An 18,789-nucleotide genomic window follows, 5' to 3' on the forward strand; every position below is an offset into this window, starting at 1 on the left:
GGCTGCAGGTTTTTGTTTAAATATGGCCGGAACCCTGACAACAGAAGCTTTTGAAAAATGCTACAGAATCCAGGCAGAACTGCCCGTTATGTGCTAAAGAGGAGCCATTTGCACCAAAATCCACTTTTAAATGATTTACTAAACTGTCTGAAAACTACAGCAGTGTTTTAAAGAGAGGAAGGAAATTTCTGCCAAATCGCCTCAGAAATGTTTTAGAAAAAACAAAACAGTTTCTGAGTTCAAAATGTTTTCAACGTTTGGACTAAAAAATTTCCACATTATTTTCTTCAGTGTTTCTGATATTAATCAGTTTTTTTCTAGAAAATTTTAAACTCAAAAATGTTCTTTTTTTCTGGAAAAGTTTTATTTCCAAAGTTGAAAGTTTTGAGATTTTTCTCAGAATTTTCCACTAAAAAAAATTTCTCTTTCATTTTAATCTCAGAAATTGTCTTGAAATTTTTGAGTTTCAAAAGTTACAAATTTTCTAGAAAAATTTCAGACATTTCCACTTTTTTCCACAAAATTAACCTAGAAATTAGATTTTTTTTTCTAACGAATATTTGACTTTACAAACTCATACATTTCCTTTTTTTCTAAAATATTTCTGAGATTAATCTCAAAATTTTATTTTTTTCTAGAAATGTTTTGACTGTTTAAGCTCCTAAAACTTCCTGTTTTTAAGTTGGAAATATTTGAGATTGATCTTAAAGTTTCAGATTTTCTGGCAGAAATGTTCTGGTCTGTTTTCCAGCTGCTGTTCTGTGCAGAAAAAATAAACCCAATTTATTCATTTCCCCCCAATCAAACTGTAACAGATTTTACAAATTGGATCCCAATCTATTGATCAATGAATCAATAAATGATTAATAAATCCCTCCAAAAAAATTCAACTATTTAGTGGATTAAATAATAGAAAAATATATAATTATATTTAACATATATAATTATGTTATATAAATATAACAATATAACTTTTGAAAATATTTGTAGGTTGCTGGTGACTGGATGAACAGTTGGATGGATGAATGAACGGATGAATGGATGGATGGATGGATGGATAGATGGATGGATGAACGGTCGGATGAGGGTTGAATATTTCATGTTGTCAACTCTGTTTCCATAGCAACCACATGACATCATTTAAAGCTGTTTGCTGACATTGCCTCTCACCCTGATGTTTTATTTATTGGTTTATTTTTCATTTTATTTTATTGTTTGTGGCTTTTGTTCCTGAATGAATCATTTTAGCTTTTTTTATTGTTTATTTCAGTAAAACAACCTTCAGGAAAACTAAACTGTTTTCTCTCTCAGCTTTTGAAGCAGAACTCTGAAGCTTTAAATATTAAATCAAAACAAGCATCTTGATTCTCCTTCCAGTCATTTTACCAACAGGGGACAAAAAAACATAATCCTGACAAACAAAAACCAGCCAAGCAGTGTGCGCTCTGCAGATTTTACCCAAACTCCTCTGCTGCACGTTTCAGTGAGCGCTGCTGAACTGCACTGCCATCTACTGGCGGGAACCGGAACGACAGGGAGGAACAACGATAATGCAGAAACTCCGTGACTATTTCTAATAAAATCCAGTTTGATTCATAGCAAACCTGCTAAAATATGACAAATAAAATCTTATTTTCTGTTCAGATCCCAGTGAACGAAGCTTTTCTTTTGCTAAAGGACAAATAAACCCACTTAAACACAAATCAGTTGTTTTTTCCTTTATTGCCTTAGATAGTAATAAAACAGACAACGTGATGTAGTTAAATTAATACCCTGATAACAAAAATGAGTTTACAGTTTCAGTAAACTACAAAAACTGTCCTTATAAACAACATAAAATAAATTATGATTAGTAAAAATGTTCACAGAAAACAAAAAGTGGCAAGTTCAGTCATGTTTAAAATGTCATTACTTTTAAGAAAAACATTTGAAACGCGGTTGACTTTTTATTTCCAAACTATCTGAGCTTTATACGTTTGTTCTGTTTTAGGAAAATCTGACACTTTAATTTGCATTTAATAAAATGAATTCTGCAAAAGTGGAAAGTTTTAACACAAACGTTCAAATCTGGCAGTAAAACCCAACCTGAATAATCAGAAAGATAAAATGCTACCAACACTCCTTTGTCTGGACCAGGGATGTTCAAGGGGTGGTTTAGGGGCCATTTGTGGCCCCAGGGCTGATCATGTGTGGCTCTCCGACTTCAGTTCAAGAATTATACAAATTGGGCCCCCAGTAAATGGCGACTTTATATTTTTAATCAAGACAAAATTATCACAAAGGAAAATCGTCCTACAGTAGAAAATACTTGAAACATCACAATTTATTTCTTTGAATAATTACACTTTTCCATTTTCTTGAGGGATCAGTGACTTTTAATTAATTTAATAAAGTTGGCTGATCACAGCAAGTATTTAAAAATATAAAAAAAACTGATTTTACTGATTGATTAAACTGCAAAATTACTTTTATTAAGATGAACTTGAAGGACTCTAAACTTTTCATCTAGAATAATTTAATTTATGCCTTTCTAACAACAAATCTGTCTACTGTGTATTTTAGTTAAAGTATTACATGCTTAGTTTATCATTGAAAAAGTAGAGGAACATTTTTTGGACACCTTTGGCCCAAAGTGTGAAACTTTTGGAGAAATGCAGCTAAGAATATCTTGATAACTTTAATTATGTAGCCTCACAGATCCAATAAAGAAGAAAAATTGATTTATGATTTCTCCTGTAAGCTCTCAGCCATTAAAAGCAAAAGTCACTCAAAATAAATTTAAGTGCATTTTAAGAAATGTCACCCCAGTGGGTGCAGTCAGCTCCATTAACAAATAAAAATCCACTCAGCGTTTCGGCGGCGCAGTTCATCAGGGACATATTGTCGCTTTGTGCAATATTAATATCATAATGAACTATTTGGAATGCATCATTTGTTGGGTTGTGTATTCCAAGTGTCAGGAATTATTTGCGAGGCAATTTTATATTTATTCTGTTGGCCAGAGTCAGACGGAAAAAGGAGGGAAATGTGGCCAGCGTCCCGGCAATTACCGATCAATATAATCTCATCAAGGCTCAAATGGGACCTTATCCAATTAATTTATGTTTTATTTTTAGAACATCAAACTGCAAATATCACCTTAAAATATCTGGATTGCTGTTAACTTCCACTGTTATAAAGCCAACACCATCAAACACCAACTGGATTTATTTAAAATCACACAAACTGACCTCCTGAACTGGATGGATGCCTGAATGCTGCCTGCTAACAATGCTAACAGCATTTTTTTTATTATTTTATAAAACAGGCACAAAGTTATTCTTCACAAATATATTCATGTACACCTAACATCCTTCGAACTCAGGATTTTCAGTTTGCAATAATTTATAAGAAAGAAATTCAAAATTAGTCTCTTTTTCAGGTAGCTAGCTGCTACATGCTAACCTAGCTCACCTGTAGTTCTGTGGTTTGAATTAGCAGCATATCATCTGCATGGCGGCCTACTGAAGACGTGTTTATGCTTTAGTTTTTGTAATTTAAAGTTTTAATGGAAGCTAGGTCAACTCAGCTGAAAATACCACATCAGAGAAAACATTTATGTTTGATTTAGTCACACAATGAGATAAACTTTAATCTGTCTACGTTTTTTTATCTGAGATTATGCAAAGTTTCTGCAGATAATTACGATTACATCACTTAGCTGTTTGTTAAAGGCATTTTAAATCGTGTTTCATAAACTGACTGGGTCGAAACTGAATCATGAATAAACACAACAATTAACAAAAAGCAGCAAATAAAACCCAGGAATCTGAATTTGTGTTTTGTCTTTTAGTGCAGGACAGAAGCTAACGTTTTGTTTTAGCTACTGCTGTACATACGGTCTATTTTAGCAGCAAATCCTCATCTGTGTGTAGAAAAGATGTTTTTTTTCTCCATCTTTTTGCTCTTTTAGATCTTCTGAAAGGTTTAATTTTCATTGTAAAAGTAGTTATTTATCACTTTAATCGGTTCAGTTTGACCATTTGATAACGGTTAAAACATGTTCAAGAATCCGGTTTGAGACACGAAGGTTTGAATTTCTCGCATAGAAAGGGAGTTAAATAATATCAGCTGATATTAAAACACCTAAAGGTGTGTCAAGAAAATATCCCACAGCACTATACTGCCACCACCACCTCTGATATAAGGCAGCATGAATATTTGCTTTCATGTTGGTCAGGTCATCTTAATGTTGCACCGACCAACATTTTTCAAAGATGTTATGAATTTAGCCTTTGAGTTTCTCTTCTCATCATTTTTCACCAATCGTGCTGCATTTAAAGTCACGTTATTTTCAGTTCTTCCTGGTTCTGAAGCTCAGTTTGAGTTTCAGCGACTCGTTTTCACCTCGTCCGGATAAATGCATCAGTTAGCTGATTAGCTAGTTATGCTAACAAGCAATTAGATGTATCACAAGTTTATTTTGGGAGTCTTTTACTTCATTAATTTGTGTTTATGGGAAGCATTTACAGTGGTGTATTTGTGCCATTGTAGACAGAGAAATAAAAAGTTAATTTTTGCCAAAAAACCTCAAAATTTATAAGTTTGAAAAGTTAAAAATTTGCTAGAAAAAATTTAGAATTTTCTGTTTTAAAAACCGGAAAATTTCTGAGTTTCAAAAGTTTAAAACTTGGTGTAAGTTTATAAATATAACAATATAACTTTTGAAAAATATATTGAACATATATTGATTTAACCTGTTAAATAATACAGGCTTTGAAAGTTGTGATTTAAAAAAAAATAGTTTAATGCAAAGCTGCAAGCTGTTCTGTTTTTGTTTGTTTTTGCAAGAAAGGGATTCATAAATCATTTGGATTTATTTTCGGTCCCAAAAGAAAAACATCCAGTTTATAAAATCTTTTAGGATCAGCAATGAAAACAGAATCTGGGTCACTTTTACTTAAGAAAATGCACAACTGCGTTTTTATTTGGGGGAAAAATGACAAATATATTTACACCAAAAACTCAAACTCTTAAATTCTCCAGAGTGTCTCATCCTTAAAGGAAAATCAAAACAATAACTTTACTGAAACTAAATAATTTTGTAAAAGTTTGGTGGAATTATGCGAGTTTTGAATCGTTTAAAGAGCCTCTCGACCTTCAGGGGTAATTTGGATTATTTTACATACAAATTAAAATAAATATGGAACAAAGTGACTCGTGCTGTGGATGTCAGTATGTAGGTTTAGAGAAAGTGCAAATTAATTTAAATATACTTTTTATATTCAGAAGATTTAAAATTTAAAATCCTGTTTGAGTTAACTACCAACGAAGAAGAATCTGGACTTTCATGTTTTGACCCTAGTTTAGGTTTAAATAGTTTATGCATCCAAAAAATGAGAAATATTCATAATTTATTAAACATTTCACAGGTGATGTTTGCTGATTATAAAATCTATTTTTTCTTACAGCTTATTGCTTATTTATCATATATTGCTAGTAAAACTTTTGACCTGAGTGGAGAAATGCTGCGTGTTTTTGATTCAACAGAAAAACTAAATGAAAGAAAGATTTACAAAATAAACTGAAAAATCATCAAATGAGGAGGAAAAATTGATGTTGCACTTCAGTTCCAGCAGGGGGCGCTGCAGGTTTGCTGCTGCTATCTGCAGACCGGCAGTAAATACAAAAAAACTTTGCTTGATTTTAATATTTCTAAAATGTTTTTTAACTTTTAGTGCACAAACATTTAGAGAAAAAATAATTTTCTGCTAATAATTTGTAGTTACACTCAACAGAGAAATCCTTGAAAACTGTGTTTGGTGTAATATTTTAAATATTTTACATTTTTAATGAGAATCACCAAAATGAACAGAAATAAACTCTTTGATTACCGAGATAAAATATTTATGACATCATAATTTATTCACCTGAATATTTGTTGAAAATGGAAGAAAATATTTGCTTGAGTTAATTTTGACTAAACTCTGAGCATTTCTGAGGATTTAACCTTGAACCTGAATTAGTTTGGACGTGAACATTTAGACAAATATTTAGTCAGAAATGCAGTTTATTAAATTACCAAATAAAATAAAACTCTGGATCTGTTCTGTGTTGGATGAAAATCTATTAAAATCTGTAACATTTAATCCTTACAATGAAGATTATTTATAACTACACAATATTTTGATCTTTTAAACATTTTTACCAGAAAACAATCCAGGTTGGAGTTTATTGCTTTATAGTCATTGCAGCTTTTGCATCATAACTGAAAGGTTGTGTGAACTTTAACCTCATCTGGAAATATTTAAACTCTTCTTAAGAGGAGTTTTGTATGAAAATGCATAACGCCAAATGATCAAAAACATTAAGAATATTAGTAAATTCCTGGTTTTTCAGATTAATTTGCTGTTACATTAAAAGATTTGCAACTATGAGACAAAACCTGTTTATTTAACTGTTAAACATTTTGAATGTCAATTTGAAATGAGAAAACATTTTTAGCTGAAGGGAAAATTTGTTCTTCACTCTGGCAGCTGCATCTTTGAACAACATGGCTGCTGATCTACGGAAAGCTGTTTGGGACATTTTCAGCTGCCAACAATTAATAATCATGTTTTTCACTCATTTATATATTTCTATGTAATGTCACAGTTTCAAACTAAATATTTAATAAGGCTAAGTATTTAAAAACTAAATAATTAGCTTGGTGGCTAAATATGTTCCTAACTCTGATTTAAACAGTTAGCCAGCTCTGTGTTAGCTACTTGGATTACTAATTAAATATTTAGCTTATGGTAGCTAAATAGTTAACAACTTTAGCATGATTTTTAAGTAGCTAACTAGAGACATTTAGCTCAGCGCTAGCTAAACAGCTAAATTTGTAGTTAGCAAACTAACTATATAACTATCTCTGAAGTAAATATTTAGTTCAAACTGCGACATTTAAAAATTATTGAATAAAATGAAGAAAATATAACTTTGAAAAATGAACCTGTTTTTCTCTCTTGGCTAAATATTGCTGTTAATTATTGAGCCGAGGAAACTGAATGTCAAAGCTGAACATGAAGTTCAGTGAGTTTTATAAGATAAAACAGGTAAATAAATGAGCTTAGTGTCGTTTCTGGGATTTATTTTTGCCTGGATTTGCATCAAAAGTGATTTGAAAGTCAAAAAAAGAGAAATCTCATCTGGAGAAAATGAAGCTCCTGCAGCTGAACTTCAATACGGAGTGAGAAAGAAACTAAAACCGCTTAACAATCTGTACAAGAAACTGGTTCTTCTGTATAAAAGCCTCAAGTTTCAGGATGAGTCAGTAGCTCGGACGAGTATTGCTCAGTCAGCTGGGTGTGAGTCAGCAGTCCTGCAGTAGTCCACATGTTTCCAGCACCAGAACCTCCAGGGTGCTGCTGCTCCCGGATCAGTGCAGTAGTGCAACCATAAAATCAGATTCCTCAGGATTAGTCCTGCTGGGACCGGACCGGTTCTGGCGTTCAGTGCAGAGTCCCGTCCAGGTCGGCAGCAAACAGCTCCTTGTAGAGCGGAGGGAAGAGCGTTCGGACCGCGTCCGGGTAGACGGTTCTGAACGCCGCCAGCTTCTCCGAGTGGAGGCCGCAGAGAGCGCGCAGCGCCGACGCCTTGCACCGCAGCTGAGCAGGAAACGCAAAACAGAAAAACAGAAAACAACGTTTGTACTGAAATAACGAGACCATGAAGCGCGACGGAGAGTCTGGGCCAAACTGGGAAATACAGAGGAGAGCAGAGCGGACAAATGTTCTCATTCAAGAACTAAATTACTCAAAAGTAAAAATTATGAGAACTGATCAAATTATCAATCACTTAATGTTTCAATATTGCATCATCAGACGGACCAAAATATAAAGTTAAGTGGAAATATTGGTATTTAAAGGACCAACGTGACAATAATTCATATACGTAAAAATGAAAAAAATCAGGCAAGAGAAAAGTTTCCATATCAGTTTTTATCAATAAAAAACTTATGAACCTTTAATAAAACACAGATCAGGTGTGTGAGTGTGTGTGTGTGAGTGTGTGTGAGTGTGTGAGTCTGGTGGATTTCTGGTTAAAACATGTTTATTTTTCATCCAGCAGAAAATCCAGAAATTTTACTCAAGTTGAGTAAAAAGTAAAGTGCAGTAAAAATACTCTAAAAGTAAGTTTTTTAAAACATTACTCAGGTAAATGTAACCAGTTACTCCCCAACTCTTCATCAGACGGAAGTGATAATATTATGAAAATATTATAAAATATATTATAAAATACTTTTTTGTTTTTGCAGTGCAGCAAAATCCAGTCAGTCAAAACTGATGAACTGAATCAAACTCTATATATTGAATTATTTTTACAGTATTTTTATGCAAAAGAAAAAAAAATCTTAATCTTTTAGTAAATAAACACAAAATGTAAGAATGTTGCACTGATTGTGTCTTTGTATCATGTTTTATTTTAACTGGATTTTCATTTTATGTTTACTCTGATAAAACAGAGTAACAGACAAATCATAATAATGATTAATAATGAAACTTAAATTGGTTGCAATTCCGATGTCTTCCACTAGGAGGAAGCATAACCTCAGTTTCATTTAGCATGCTGGATTTTTCTCTTTCTTTGAAATATTTTCAGTGTATTTTTTTATTTCATTCACTCAATAATAAATATAAATGGTTCAACTGGAAGAAATTATGAATGAAAAGGAGCAGGAAGAAACATAAACCTAAAATATCTTCCTCAACTTACAAAACTGTTAGACATATTTTAAAAAACACAGAATATATCAGCTTATTTAACAACATATCGCCTCAAAGTAATGACTTTCAAATTTCTTTTAAATGCAGAAAAAGACTTTTTTAAATGTGATGTTTTAAAACCTGATTATTGGCACGTTTAGCTCTCCGTCTTACCTTCTCCAGAACTCCGTCGTCTCTGCGGTTCTTCTGCAGGACGTGCTGCAGGGCCGACTCGGTTTTCTGCTGCAGCTTCTCCACCTGCAGCTTCTCCCGCAGCCACGACCGGTCTGCACCGAGCACACACACACACACACACACACATAAACACTAAAAAACAGAACGGTTGGAGAGAGCGGAGGGAGGACGTACCTGCAGAGAGCAGAACGAACGCGGAGAAGAGGGCGAACTCTTCCTCGGTCAGCTGCAGCGAACACAAGCTCTGAGCGAAGTCAAACACCGACGAGATCAAATCATCACAGCCTGACGGAAAAACGCAAAGGATTCACTCCAAAAAACTGACTTAGATTTGTAATTTAACTCTAGTTTGGGCTTAATTACTTAAAGTTTCAACACAGTATTTTGTGGTATTGTGAAAACAATGAAAGTGATAAGAACTACTGCCTGAGAAACATTCACTGCAAAAACACAAAATCTTACCAAGTATTTCTGTCTGGTTTCCAGTGCAAATATCTCAGTTCATTTGAACAAAACTACATTACAAGTCACTTTTCAGCAAGAAAAAGGACACAACTAGACCAAAAATATTTGGGAAGATTTAGCATTTTTGCAGTGTAACACACTTCTTTAGTCACAAAAATAAGTGTGATTTGTATCATTAAACTGCACATTCTAACTCCATTTAATCATATTTTCAAATTAATTGATATTTATTGATAATTTCATAAAACAAACTGTGGAAAAACTGTAAAAACTAACAATCCCAACAACACAGACAGTTTAGGGAGGTTGTCACAGCGTGACAATAATAAATCTGAATAAATGATAAACAATACGATAAATGTTTAAATCTGTAATTTTCAACCCAGAGATATTAGAACAACATTTAAAAGAAGAATATTTTTAAAATTTTTTAAAATAAATGTGAGCTACTCACCTAATGATTTGAAAACGTCAGGACTTGCAAATTTCCCATCGAAGTAGACGGTGTTGTTCTGAGAGTCAAAAACCCGACACATTCGTACGAAGATGACCTCTAACGATCCTGTCGGGAAAAAATAAGGAGCTCAGTCCAACGAGAGGAAACAGATTCCTAAAACCTCAACAAAACTGATTTAAACTGTTGCAGCAGTTTAAATTGGAATAAAGAACAAAATGATTTAAAGTATCTAATAGTGTATGAGCTTTATTTTTTTATTTACTTATTCTCTTTTCAGATCTTTATTGAGCAATAAATAAAAACTCAACTTAGGCTGAAACGATGAATCAGATAAATTGTAATCGATTATTGATTAAAGGTTTGCTCACCGGCTTTCAGCAGCACGATCTGGTCGTTCTGGCAGAGATCCATGAAGCCGTCGATGCGTTTGGCGAACTCCACCACGTACTGGACGGCGTCTGTGATCTTCACCGCACAAAGCTGCCACATCGCCTCCTGTGGCTGAACGGGGAACAGCAGGAAGACGTTTCAGAAAAGAGCCGGAGCAACAGCGAAAACGGACTGAAAGAGTCACATTACCTGCGGAAAGACTGATGCAGCTGCAGGAAACATTAGCAAATTTACAGAAGTAAAAAGAAATGCCTCTACATCATCTACAAAAACTGGGAGTGTCCTGTGTTTTTACCTACTAACCCTTAATAAATTAATTTTTGCATGTCTAAAATTGCTTGTTTTTGATCCAATTCTAATAAAACACTAAGAAAATATTATACTTGACTCCAATCAAGTGTAAAAAAATATTTTTACTGATAAAAATTTAAACTGTCAAAAGATTTTTTGGCACTATCAGAGCTCCATACAATGGAAGTCAGAGCATACACAACATTTTGTGGGGTCTGAACGGAGCGAACGGACCTTGTTCTGATATTTCTCCACCTCTTCCTGCAGGAAACTCTGCCAGCTCATTTCCTGCAGCTCCTCCCTCAGGTACTGACACGTCTCCAGGTGAGACTTGCAGATGATTTGAGCCAAGTGATCTGAAGCAAAACAAAATCAAAGTTCAGAATTATTCAGAGCAAGAGATGGACAGATTCTGTTTCTGAGTCATTTTTCACTCGTTTTCAGTCCAGATCAAGACCGTTTTCAGAGGAAACTAAAGGCTCCGCACATCAAAAACAACTTAGCAAAGACATATTATAAAATCACACTGCAAAAGTACAAAATCTCACTGAGTATTTTTCTCTAGTTTCTGGTGCAAAATATCTTAGTACACTTCAAATAAGATGAAATTGACTTACAAGTAACTGAGATTATTTCACTTAAGACAATTTTCCCATTTTACGAGTGAAACTAGTATTTTTCATCAATGTGAAAGAATTATTGACATAAAACAATCCTCTATACCTTGCTGAAAAATAATTTGGAAGTTAGTTTTGTTAGTGTACTAAGGTATCTGCACTAGAAAGTAGACAAAATACTTGGTGAGATTTAGTTTTTTTGCAGATTTTCACATAATTGGTTTACAAAACATGCTTTTCTACCAAAACAATTTTTGTAATATAACCAGTTGCCGAGAGTCCATCCATCATGCAACCAACAATATCTATTTTTTTTAAGGCGTTACAACAAGAGCAGCAGAAGTTGGGTCATTCAGGATAAACTCGGTTTCATTAGGAACCAAAACTGCAACGTGTTGTTCCATCTCCAGCTGCTGTGGTTCTTTCTCTCTGCTCTGAGTCAAACCAACCTGTTCCCCTCCACACCTGTGGGGGCGCTGCACCAAGAACCACTAAAGGAAACACTGAGCACAACTTCCTTCTTCACCAAATGGAAATAAAGATAGAGTAGCATCAAATTTGGGCAGCTGTGGGATTTATCTCCTGCTATTTTTCCCACTAGTGCTAGGCTAGCACGTTTGTTCTGGTTGTATTTACCCAGAATGCCCTGCGCTGTAGTCCACTTCCTGCTTTTGGAACGGTTTCCAGGCTGCTTGGTGTTCCCATTTGCATTCAAACCGCACAAGAGTTCGCTTTTATTGGTATGTTTTAGAGTCTCTATACTCCAGTTGATGACTAATCAATTACTAAATTAGTTGATGATTATTTCAAGTAGTGATTAATCAATATTAATCTGATTAATCGTTTCAGGTCAGTTGTTTTGTTGGTGCAGTAAGATTGGTGGAAACAATCCCAAATTTCTAAAATCATTTATCTCAATCTGATGAGCTGAAATTCAGAAATAAATTAGAAAATGAGTAAAAATGCAATGAAAGTCAAAAGAAGAAACTTCAACAAACCCCCCAAAAATATAGAAAATCTGCCTGAAAAATAAAAGCATGACATCATTTATAATAAACCTCCATTTTTCCTGTCAGCATAATTTTAGCCTTTTTACTAAATAAATATTCATGAATGGAAATTAGAGGGAAAACTTATGTTTATGCAGTTAATTAGATGAGAATAAAGCTGAACCAGCAGTCATCTGTTGTTTTTAGTTAGTATAATAAAACAGAGAAAGAGTCCAAGTTCAGTCAGATGATGATGCACTTCCTGTTTGGTGAGTTTTGGAGTTTATCGTTCAGAAAATCTCCAGGGAAAATAAAATCAAGCTGATTTCCCCAAACGAGTCGATAACTAATCACCACGCTGAGGTTTTAATGAGCCTCCGACCTTCAGTCAGCACCTCCAACTGCTTTCTTCCTCTGTGGTTTCTCAATCCGTCCTCATTCTTCATCTGCTGCTGCTGAAGCGGATTCACTCCATGTTTGATTCCCTACAGCTGCAGAAAAACGTTTTACATCATCCTCTTGTTTATCCAAGCCAGTTCTGGTTCTGTAACGGTTCCATGAGGGAGACGCAACCATCCGTCTCCCTAGCAACTGTCTCCATGTGTTCTCCCAGAATGGACTCATGTTCTGGATGTTCTGGTTCTGCTCCAGTTTGGATCAGTGGCTCCAACCTGAAACTCCTGCAGAACCCAGCCAGCCTAAACAGGAAGCTCATGTCTGCTGCTTCTGTCCAGCGTCTCGTTTAATATTTTGGTTCTGGTCAGAGATTCTCAGGATGTAACAACCGTTTAGTTTCTCTGAGGTGATGCAGGATGGACTCAGCGTATTCGGTAGACTCACCGTGTTCGGCCAAGGTCAGGGTTGGAAACGCGTCTCCGTTGCTGAAGGAGCAGTAAGGAAAGAAGTCGTCGCCGTGTCTGTAGTCGTGCAGCGGCTCTGGTTTGATTCCGTTAATGTCGAGTCCGGACTGGTCCGGAGACGGCTGGATGTCCAGGTAGAAACCTCCACATCTTGCGTCTCCTGTTCCCGACTCTGCCTGTTTACAGCAACATAACTGATGCAGAAATGGTTGCTAATCAGATCAAATGTGGGAGTTACAGCTGCAGACCTTGGCGATCAGAGATCCTCCGTCTGGTGAGGTCCGGTCCGTGAAGTAGGCCGGGTCGTCTGTCGGGTCCGTGAGTCCCGCGGAGCACAGCGTGTACGGGGGGGACGGCGGCTCGTCCTCATCCGGGATCGGGCTGCCGACGCTGGGGGAGGTCCGGCTGGGCGCCTGCTGCTGCTGCTGGAGCCGGTGCTTCTGGACCTCGGCGTACAAACTGTCCCGCTGTTTCTTCGACATGCGGCCGAACTTCACGGCTGCCAGAGAACGGGACGAGAAAACATCTATTTAACTCATGTTTGGAACTGGGAAATATTTGGATTTATAGTCCAAACTGAAGTGGCAGAACTGAAAGCTTTAAGGCCCTTTGGCGCCTCCTGGTGGAACAGCTGCCCACGGATCTAAGACCAAGAAAGATGGGCTATTCCTGGTTCGGTGTGCGTACTCCACCCTCCTGCTGTGTTTAGGTAGGTGAGTGTGTGTTCGGTGGGTCGGTTGGTGTTTAGGTGGGTCGGTTGGTGTTTCGGTGGGTCGGTTGTTGTTTCGGTGGGTCGGTTGGTGTTCGGTGGGTCGGTTGGTGTTTCGGTGGGTCGGTTGGTGTTTAGGTGGGTCGGTTGGTGTTTCGGTGGGTCGGTTGTTGTTTCGGTGGGTCGGTTGGTGTTCGGTGGGTCGGTTGGTGTTTCGGTGGGTCGGTTGGTGTTTAGGTGGGTCGGTTGGTGTTTCGGTTGGTCGGTTGGTGTTTCGGTGGGTCGGTTGATGTTTCGGTGGGTCGGTTGGTGTTCGGTGGGTCGGTTGGTGTTCGGTGGGTCGGTTGGTGTTTCGGTGGGTCGGTTGGTGTTTCGGTTGGTCGGTTGGTGTTTCGGTGGGTCGGTTGGTGTTTCGGTGGGTCGGTTGGTGTTTCGGTGGGTCGGTTGGTGTTTCGGTGGGTCGGTTGGTGTTTCGGTGGGTCGGTTGGTGTTTAGGTGGGTCGGTTGGTGTTTCGGTGGGTCGGTTGGTGTTCGGTTGGTGTTCGGTGGGTCAGTTGGTGTTCGGTGGGTCAGTTGGTGTTCGGTGGGTCGGTTGGTGTTCGGGGGGTCGGTTGGTGTTTAGGTGGCTCGGTTGGTGTTCGGTGAGTTGGTTGGTGTTCGTGGGTCGGTTGGTGTTCGGTTGGTGTTTGGTGGGTCAGTTGGTGTTCGGTGGGTCGGTTGGTGTTCGGTGGGTCGGTTGGTGTTTCGGTGGGTCGGTTGGTGTTTCGGTGGGTCGGTTGGTGTTCGGTTGGTGTTTGGTGGGTCAGTTGGTGTTCGGTGGGTTGGTTGGTGTTCGGTGAGTTGGTTGGTGTTCGGTGAGTTGGTTGGTGTTCGTGGGTCGGTTGGTTTTCAGTTGGTGTTTGGTGGGTCGGTTGGTGTTCGTGGGTCGGTTGGTGTTCGGTTGGTGTTTGGTGGGTCGGTTGGTGTTTGGTTGGTGTTTGGTGGGTTGGTTGGTGTTCGTGGGTTGGTTGGTGTTCGGTTGGTGTTTGGTGGGTCGGTTGGTGTTCGTGGGTCGGTTCGTGTTCGGTGGCTCGGTTGGTGTTTCGGTGGGTCGGTTGGTGTTCGGTGAGTTGGTTGGTGTTCGTGGGTCGGTTGGTGTTCGGTTGGTGTTTGGTGGGTCGATTGGTGTTTGGTGAGTCAGTTGGTGTTTGGTTGGTGTTTGGTGGGTCGGTTGGTGTTCGGTTGGTGTTTGGTGGGTCAGTTGGTGTTCGTAGGTCGGTTCGTGTTCAGTGGGTCGTTTGGTGTTTAGGTGGGTCGGTTGGTGTTTAGGTGGGTGGGTTGGTGTTTCAGTGGGTGGGTTGGTGTTTCGGTGGGTCGGTTGGTGTTTAGGTGGGTCGGTTGGTGTTTCGTTGGGTCGGTTGGTGTTTCGTTGGGTCGGTTGGTGTTTCGGTGGGTCGGTTGGTGTTTCGGTGGGTCGGTTGGTGTTTAGGTGCGTCGGTTGGTGTTTAGGTGCGTCGGTTGGTGTTTCGGTGGGTCGGTTGGTGTTTCGGAGGGTGGGTTGGTGTTTCGGTGGGTGGGTTGGTGTTTCGGTGGGTCGGTTGGTGTTTCGTTGGGTCGGTTGGTGTTTCGGTGGGTCGGTTGGTGTTTCGGTGGGTCGGTTGGTGTTTAGGTGCGTCGGTTGGTGTTTCGGTGGGTCGGTTGGTGTTTCGGTGGGTCGGTTGGTGTTTCGGTGGGTCGGTTGGTGTTCGGTGGGTCGGTTGGTGTTTCGGTGGGTCGGTTGGTGTTTAGGTGGGTCGGTTGGTGTTTCGGTGGGTCGGTTGGTGTTCGGTTGGTGTTCGGTGGGTCAGTTGGTGTTCGGTGGGTCAGTTGGTGTTCGGTGGGTCGGTTGGTGTTCGGGGGGTCGGTTGGTGTTTCGGTGGCTCGGTTGGTGTTCGGTGAGTTGGTTGGTGTTCGTGGGTCGGTTGGTGTTCGGTTGGTGTTTGGTGGGTCAGTTGGTGTTCGGTGGGTCGGTTGGTGTTCGGTGGGTCGGTTGGTGTTTCGGTGGGTCGGTTGGTGTTTTTGGTGTTTGGTGGGTCAGTTGGTGTTCGGTGGGTTGGTTGGTGTTCGGTGAGTTGGTTGGTGTTCGGTGAGTTGGTTGGTGTTCGTGGGTCGGTTGGTGTTCAGTTGGTGTTTGGTGGGTCGGTTGGTGTTCGTGGGTCGGTTGGTGTTCGGTTGGTGTTTGGTGGGTCGGTTGGTGTTTGGTTGGTGTTTGGTGGGTTGGTTGGTGTTCGTGGGTTGGTTGGTGTTCGGTTGGTGTTTGGTGGGTCGGTTGGTGTTCGTGGGTCGGTTCGTGTTCGGTGGCTCGGTTGGTGTTTCGGTGGGTCGGTTGGTGTTCGGTGAGTTGGTTGGTGTTCGTGGGTCGGTTGGTGTTCGGTTGGTGTTTGGTGGGTCGATTGGTGTTTGGTGAGTCAGTTGGTGTTTGGTTGGTGTTTGGTGGGTCGGTTGGTGTTCGGTTGGTGTTTGGTGGGTCAGTTGGTGTTTAGGTGGGTCGGTTGGTGTTTAGGTGGGTGGGTTGGTGTTTGGTGGGTTTGTTGGTGTTCGGTGGGTCGGTTGGTGTTTAGGTGGGTCGGTTGGTGTTTCGGAGGGTGGGTTGGTGTTTCAGTGGGTGGGTTGGTGTTTCGGTGGGTCGGTTGGTGTTTCGGTGGGTCGGTTGGTGTTTCGGTGGGTCAGTTGGTGTTCGTAGGTCGGTTCGTGTTCCGTGGGTCGTTTGGTGTTTAGGTGGGTCGGTTGGTGTTTAGGTGGGTGGGTTGGTGTTTGGTGGGTTTGTTGGTGTTCGGTGGGTCGGTTGGTGTTTAGGTGGGTCGGTTGGTGTTTCGGAGGGTGGGTTGGTGTTTCAGTGGGTGGGTTGGTGTTTCGGTGGGTCGGTTGGTGTTTCGTTGGGTCGGTTGGTGTTTCGGTGGGTCGGTTGGTGTTTCGGTGGGTCGGTTGGTGTTCGGTGGGTCGGTTGGTGTTCGGTGGGTCGGTTGGTGTTTCGGTGGGTCGGTTGGTGTTCGGTGGGTCGGTTGGTGTTCGGTGTGTCGGTTGGTGTTCGGTGGGTCAGTTGGTGTTTCGGTGGGTCGGTCGGTGTTTTCAGTGTGTGTGTGTGTCTCACCGTCTCTGGACATGCCGGCAGCCAGGCATTTCTGCAGGCGACAGTGCTGGCAGCGGTTCCGGCTCGTTCGGTCGATCTGACAGTTTTTCTGCCGCGGACACGAGTACGAGGCGTTGCTCTGCTGACTCCGCCTAAAGAAACCCTGAGACCAGAGGCAAAACACTCAAGTTATCCTTCAGAGACGATGCTTACCGGATTCTTCTTCAGAACCAGAACCAAAGTTTTAAAGGAGACCGATTATTTAAAATTCACTTTTTGGGTGTTTTAATTCTTCCATTTGGGACTCTACTGTTTCCAAAAACAATCGAAGCACTTAAAAAAATCATCCAATGTTTTTTTTTTACTATAAGTTTTTGGTGTCTGGAAAATGAGCCTTTTCAAAAACTTCCTGGTTGCTAAGCCTCATTCCCAGTTACCTAGCAACCTCATCGAAGCCCAATCAAGATACCTAGCAACCCCAGTGAAGCCCAGCCCTGTTCCCTAGCACCCCAGGTGGAGTTCCAGCATATTTGGTCAGCTGGTTTTAGTGTTTTGTTGCTGATTTACCATCCAGAACCTATTTGCTGCTTTTTTGTTGGATGTGCAGGAGGCTCTACTTCTGCTCTTCAAACATGTATGTGAGATGTTGATGTTGAGTTGGAGGGGGCGTGGACAACAGCAATTTATTTGGATTTAAAGTGACAGATGCCCTAAAACAGCTCATTCTGAAAGGAGCTCAAAATAAATTACAATCTCATATTTAAGGATGAATTTGTGCTAAAAATGTGAACCTGTTTTATATATACCATAGATCTATAATAACCTGTTAAAGGAAGCATAATATTCCACCTTTAAGATAATAAAAGATCTGCAGAATTAAACAGTTTCCATAAAATGAGAGGACGGTGTCATCCATTATCAAATTACAGCCTAAAAGTAAAAAGAAAATCTGTAAAACGTCTCCAAATACACCCAACTGACTAATTAATCAGGACATCGATCTTAGTAGATCATTATTCAAGCTGGATAATATGTCTTGTGTTTGGGTTTGCGTGTCTCGCAGCCTCATGGCTCTTCAGTGAAACCTCCATGAAGTGGCTGATTGTTAGATGAGCCTCCAGCTGTCAGAGTGACTGAAGCCTTGTGACTGATAACCCACATGGAAACGCCTGCAGCTGCTAACAATTCAGACCCAATCCTCACAGAAACTGTAAACAAAAGCTAAGCAGAAGCAGCTAGCTGGACTCAAGGGCGGTTTCCCAGGGCAGCAGTGGAAAGGGGAGGCAGTGATATTTTACCTCTAAGTTGTATCCTGGCTGATACTTTTATTTTATTTTTTCCATTCTCCATGAGGAGAAGGTGCAACCTGTTGCCACATCATTGAAGGCACATTCACACCAAAAATCTCTGAAGAAGACACTAGCTGCATTTTCATTAAAATTCAAACTTTTGTCAGTACTCCAGTAACTTTGAAAAAAAAACGGAAGTTATTCCCATGTAAATAAGTTTATTTACGTAATAATTCATTAAAAATCATCATTCTCAGACCACTTCCTGTCTTCTTCCTCTTCTTTGTTGTTTCTGTCAGTAGTAACATCCGGTTGTTGATCATGTGACTCGTGATGCGGAAAAAGGTTCTCGTTGCAGTTTAGCGAAACACACTAATTTTGATATGGTTGGGAAAAAAACACCTCATCCAAAACATTTTATCAAAAGACATATTTTCTAAATTAGTGTGTTTCTATTTAGCAAATTCATTTTTGTAATTCCAATTAGCGAAATTATGTGGTCAATAAAAATGCAGATAGTGAGCACCACTCCTTCTACATGAAATAAAAATGAAGTAGCATCAGATTTTAGCAGCTGGAGGATTTCTCTTTTGTCTTTGGTAAAATATAGGAGCCATTTAGCTGCAGGCTAACACGTTTGTTTTGGTTGTATTTACCCAGAATGCCCTGCACTGTAGTCCACTTCCTGCTTTTGGAGCGGTCTTTAGTCTGCT

At 39.7% G+C, this 18,789-nt stretch overlaps 1 protein-coding gene across 3 annotated transcripts in view; it reads right to left on the reverse strand.

Annotated features, from left to right (window-relative positions):
* Window positions 1–4,767: 4,767 nt before the first annotated feature.
* Window positions 4,768–18,789, reverse strand: part of LOC122824515 (nuclear receptor ROR-alpha A-like) — a 48,746-nt gene continuing 34,724 nt past the window's right edge. For all 3 annotated transcript variants that reach the window (XM_044105267.1, XM_044105257.1, XM_044105278.1), the window contains 9 exons: window positions 16,809–16,950; window positions 13,239–13,489; window positions 12,971–13,166; window positions 10,759–10,880; window positions 10,212–10,344; window positions 9,841–9,948; window positions 9,096–9,206; window positions 8,901–9,013; window positions 4,768–7,628 (listed from right to left, as the gene is read on the reverse strand). In XM_044105267.1, coding sequence (XP_043961202.1) covers window positions 7,473–7,628; window positions 8,901–9,013; window positions 9,096–9,206; window positions 9,841–9,948; window positions 10,212–10,344; window positions 10,759–10,880; window positions 12,971–13,166; window positions 13,239–13,489; window positions 16,809–16,950 — 1,332 coding nt within the window. In that variant the 3' untranslated portion in view covers window positions 4,768–7,472. The remainder of the gene's footprint in view (window positions 7,629–8,900; window positions 9,014–9,095; window positions 9,207–9,840; window positions 9,949–10,211; window positions 10,345–10,758; window positions 10,881–12,970; window positions 13,167–13,238; window positions 13,490–16,808; window positions 16,951–18,789) is intronic.

Source organism: Gambusia affinis, linkage group LG02 (genome assembly GCF_019740435.1).
Source record: "Gambusia affinis linkage group LG02, SWU_Gaff_1.0, whole genome shotgun sequence".
NCBI lineage: Eukaryota > Metazoa > Chordata > Actinopteri > Cyprinodontiformes > Poeciliidae > Gambusia > Gambusia affinis.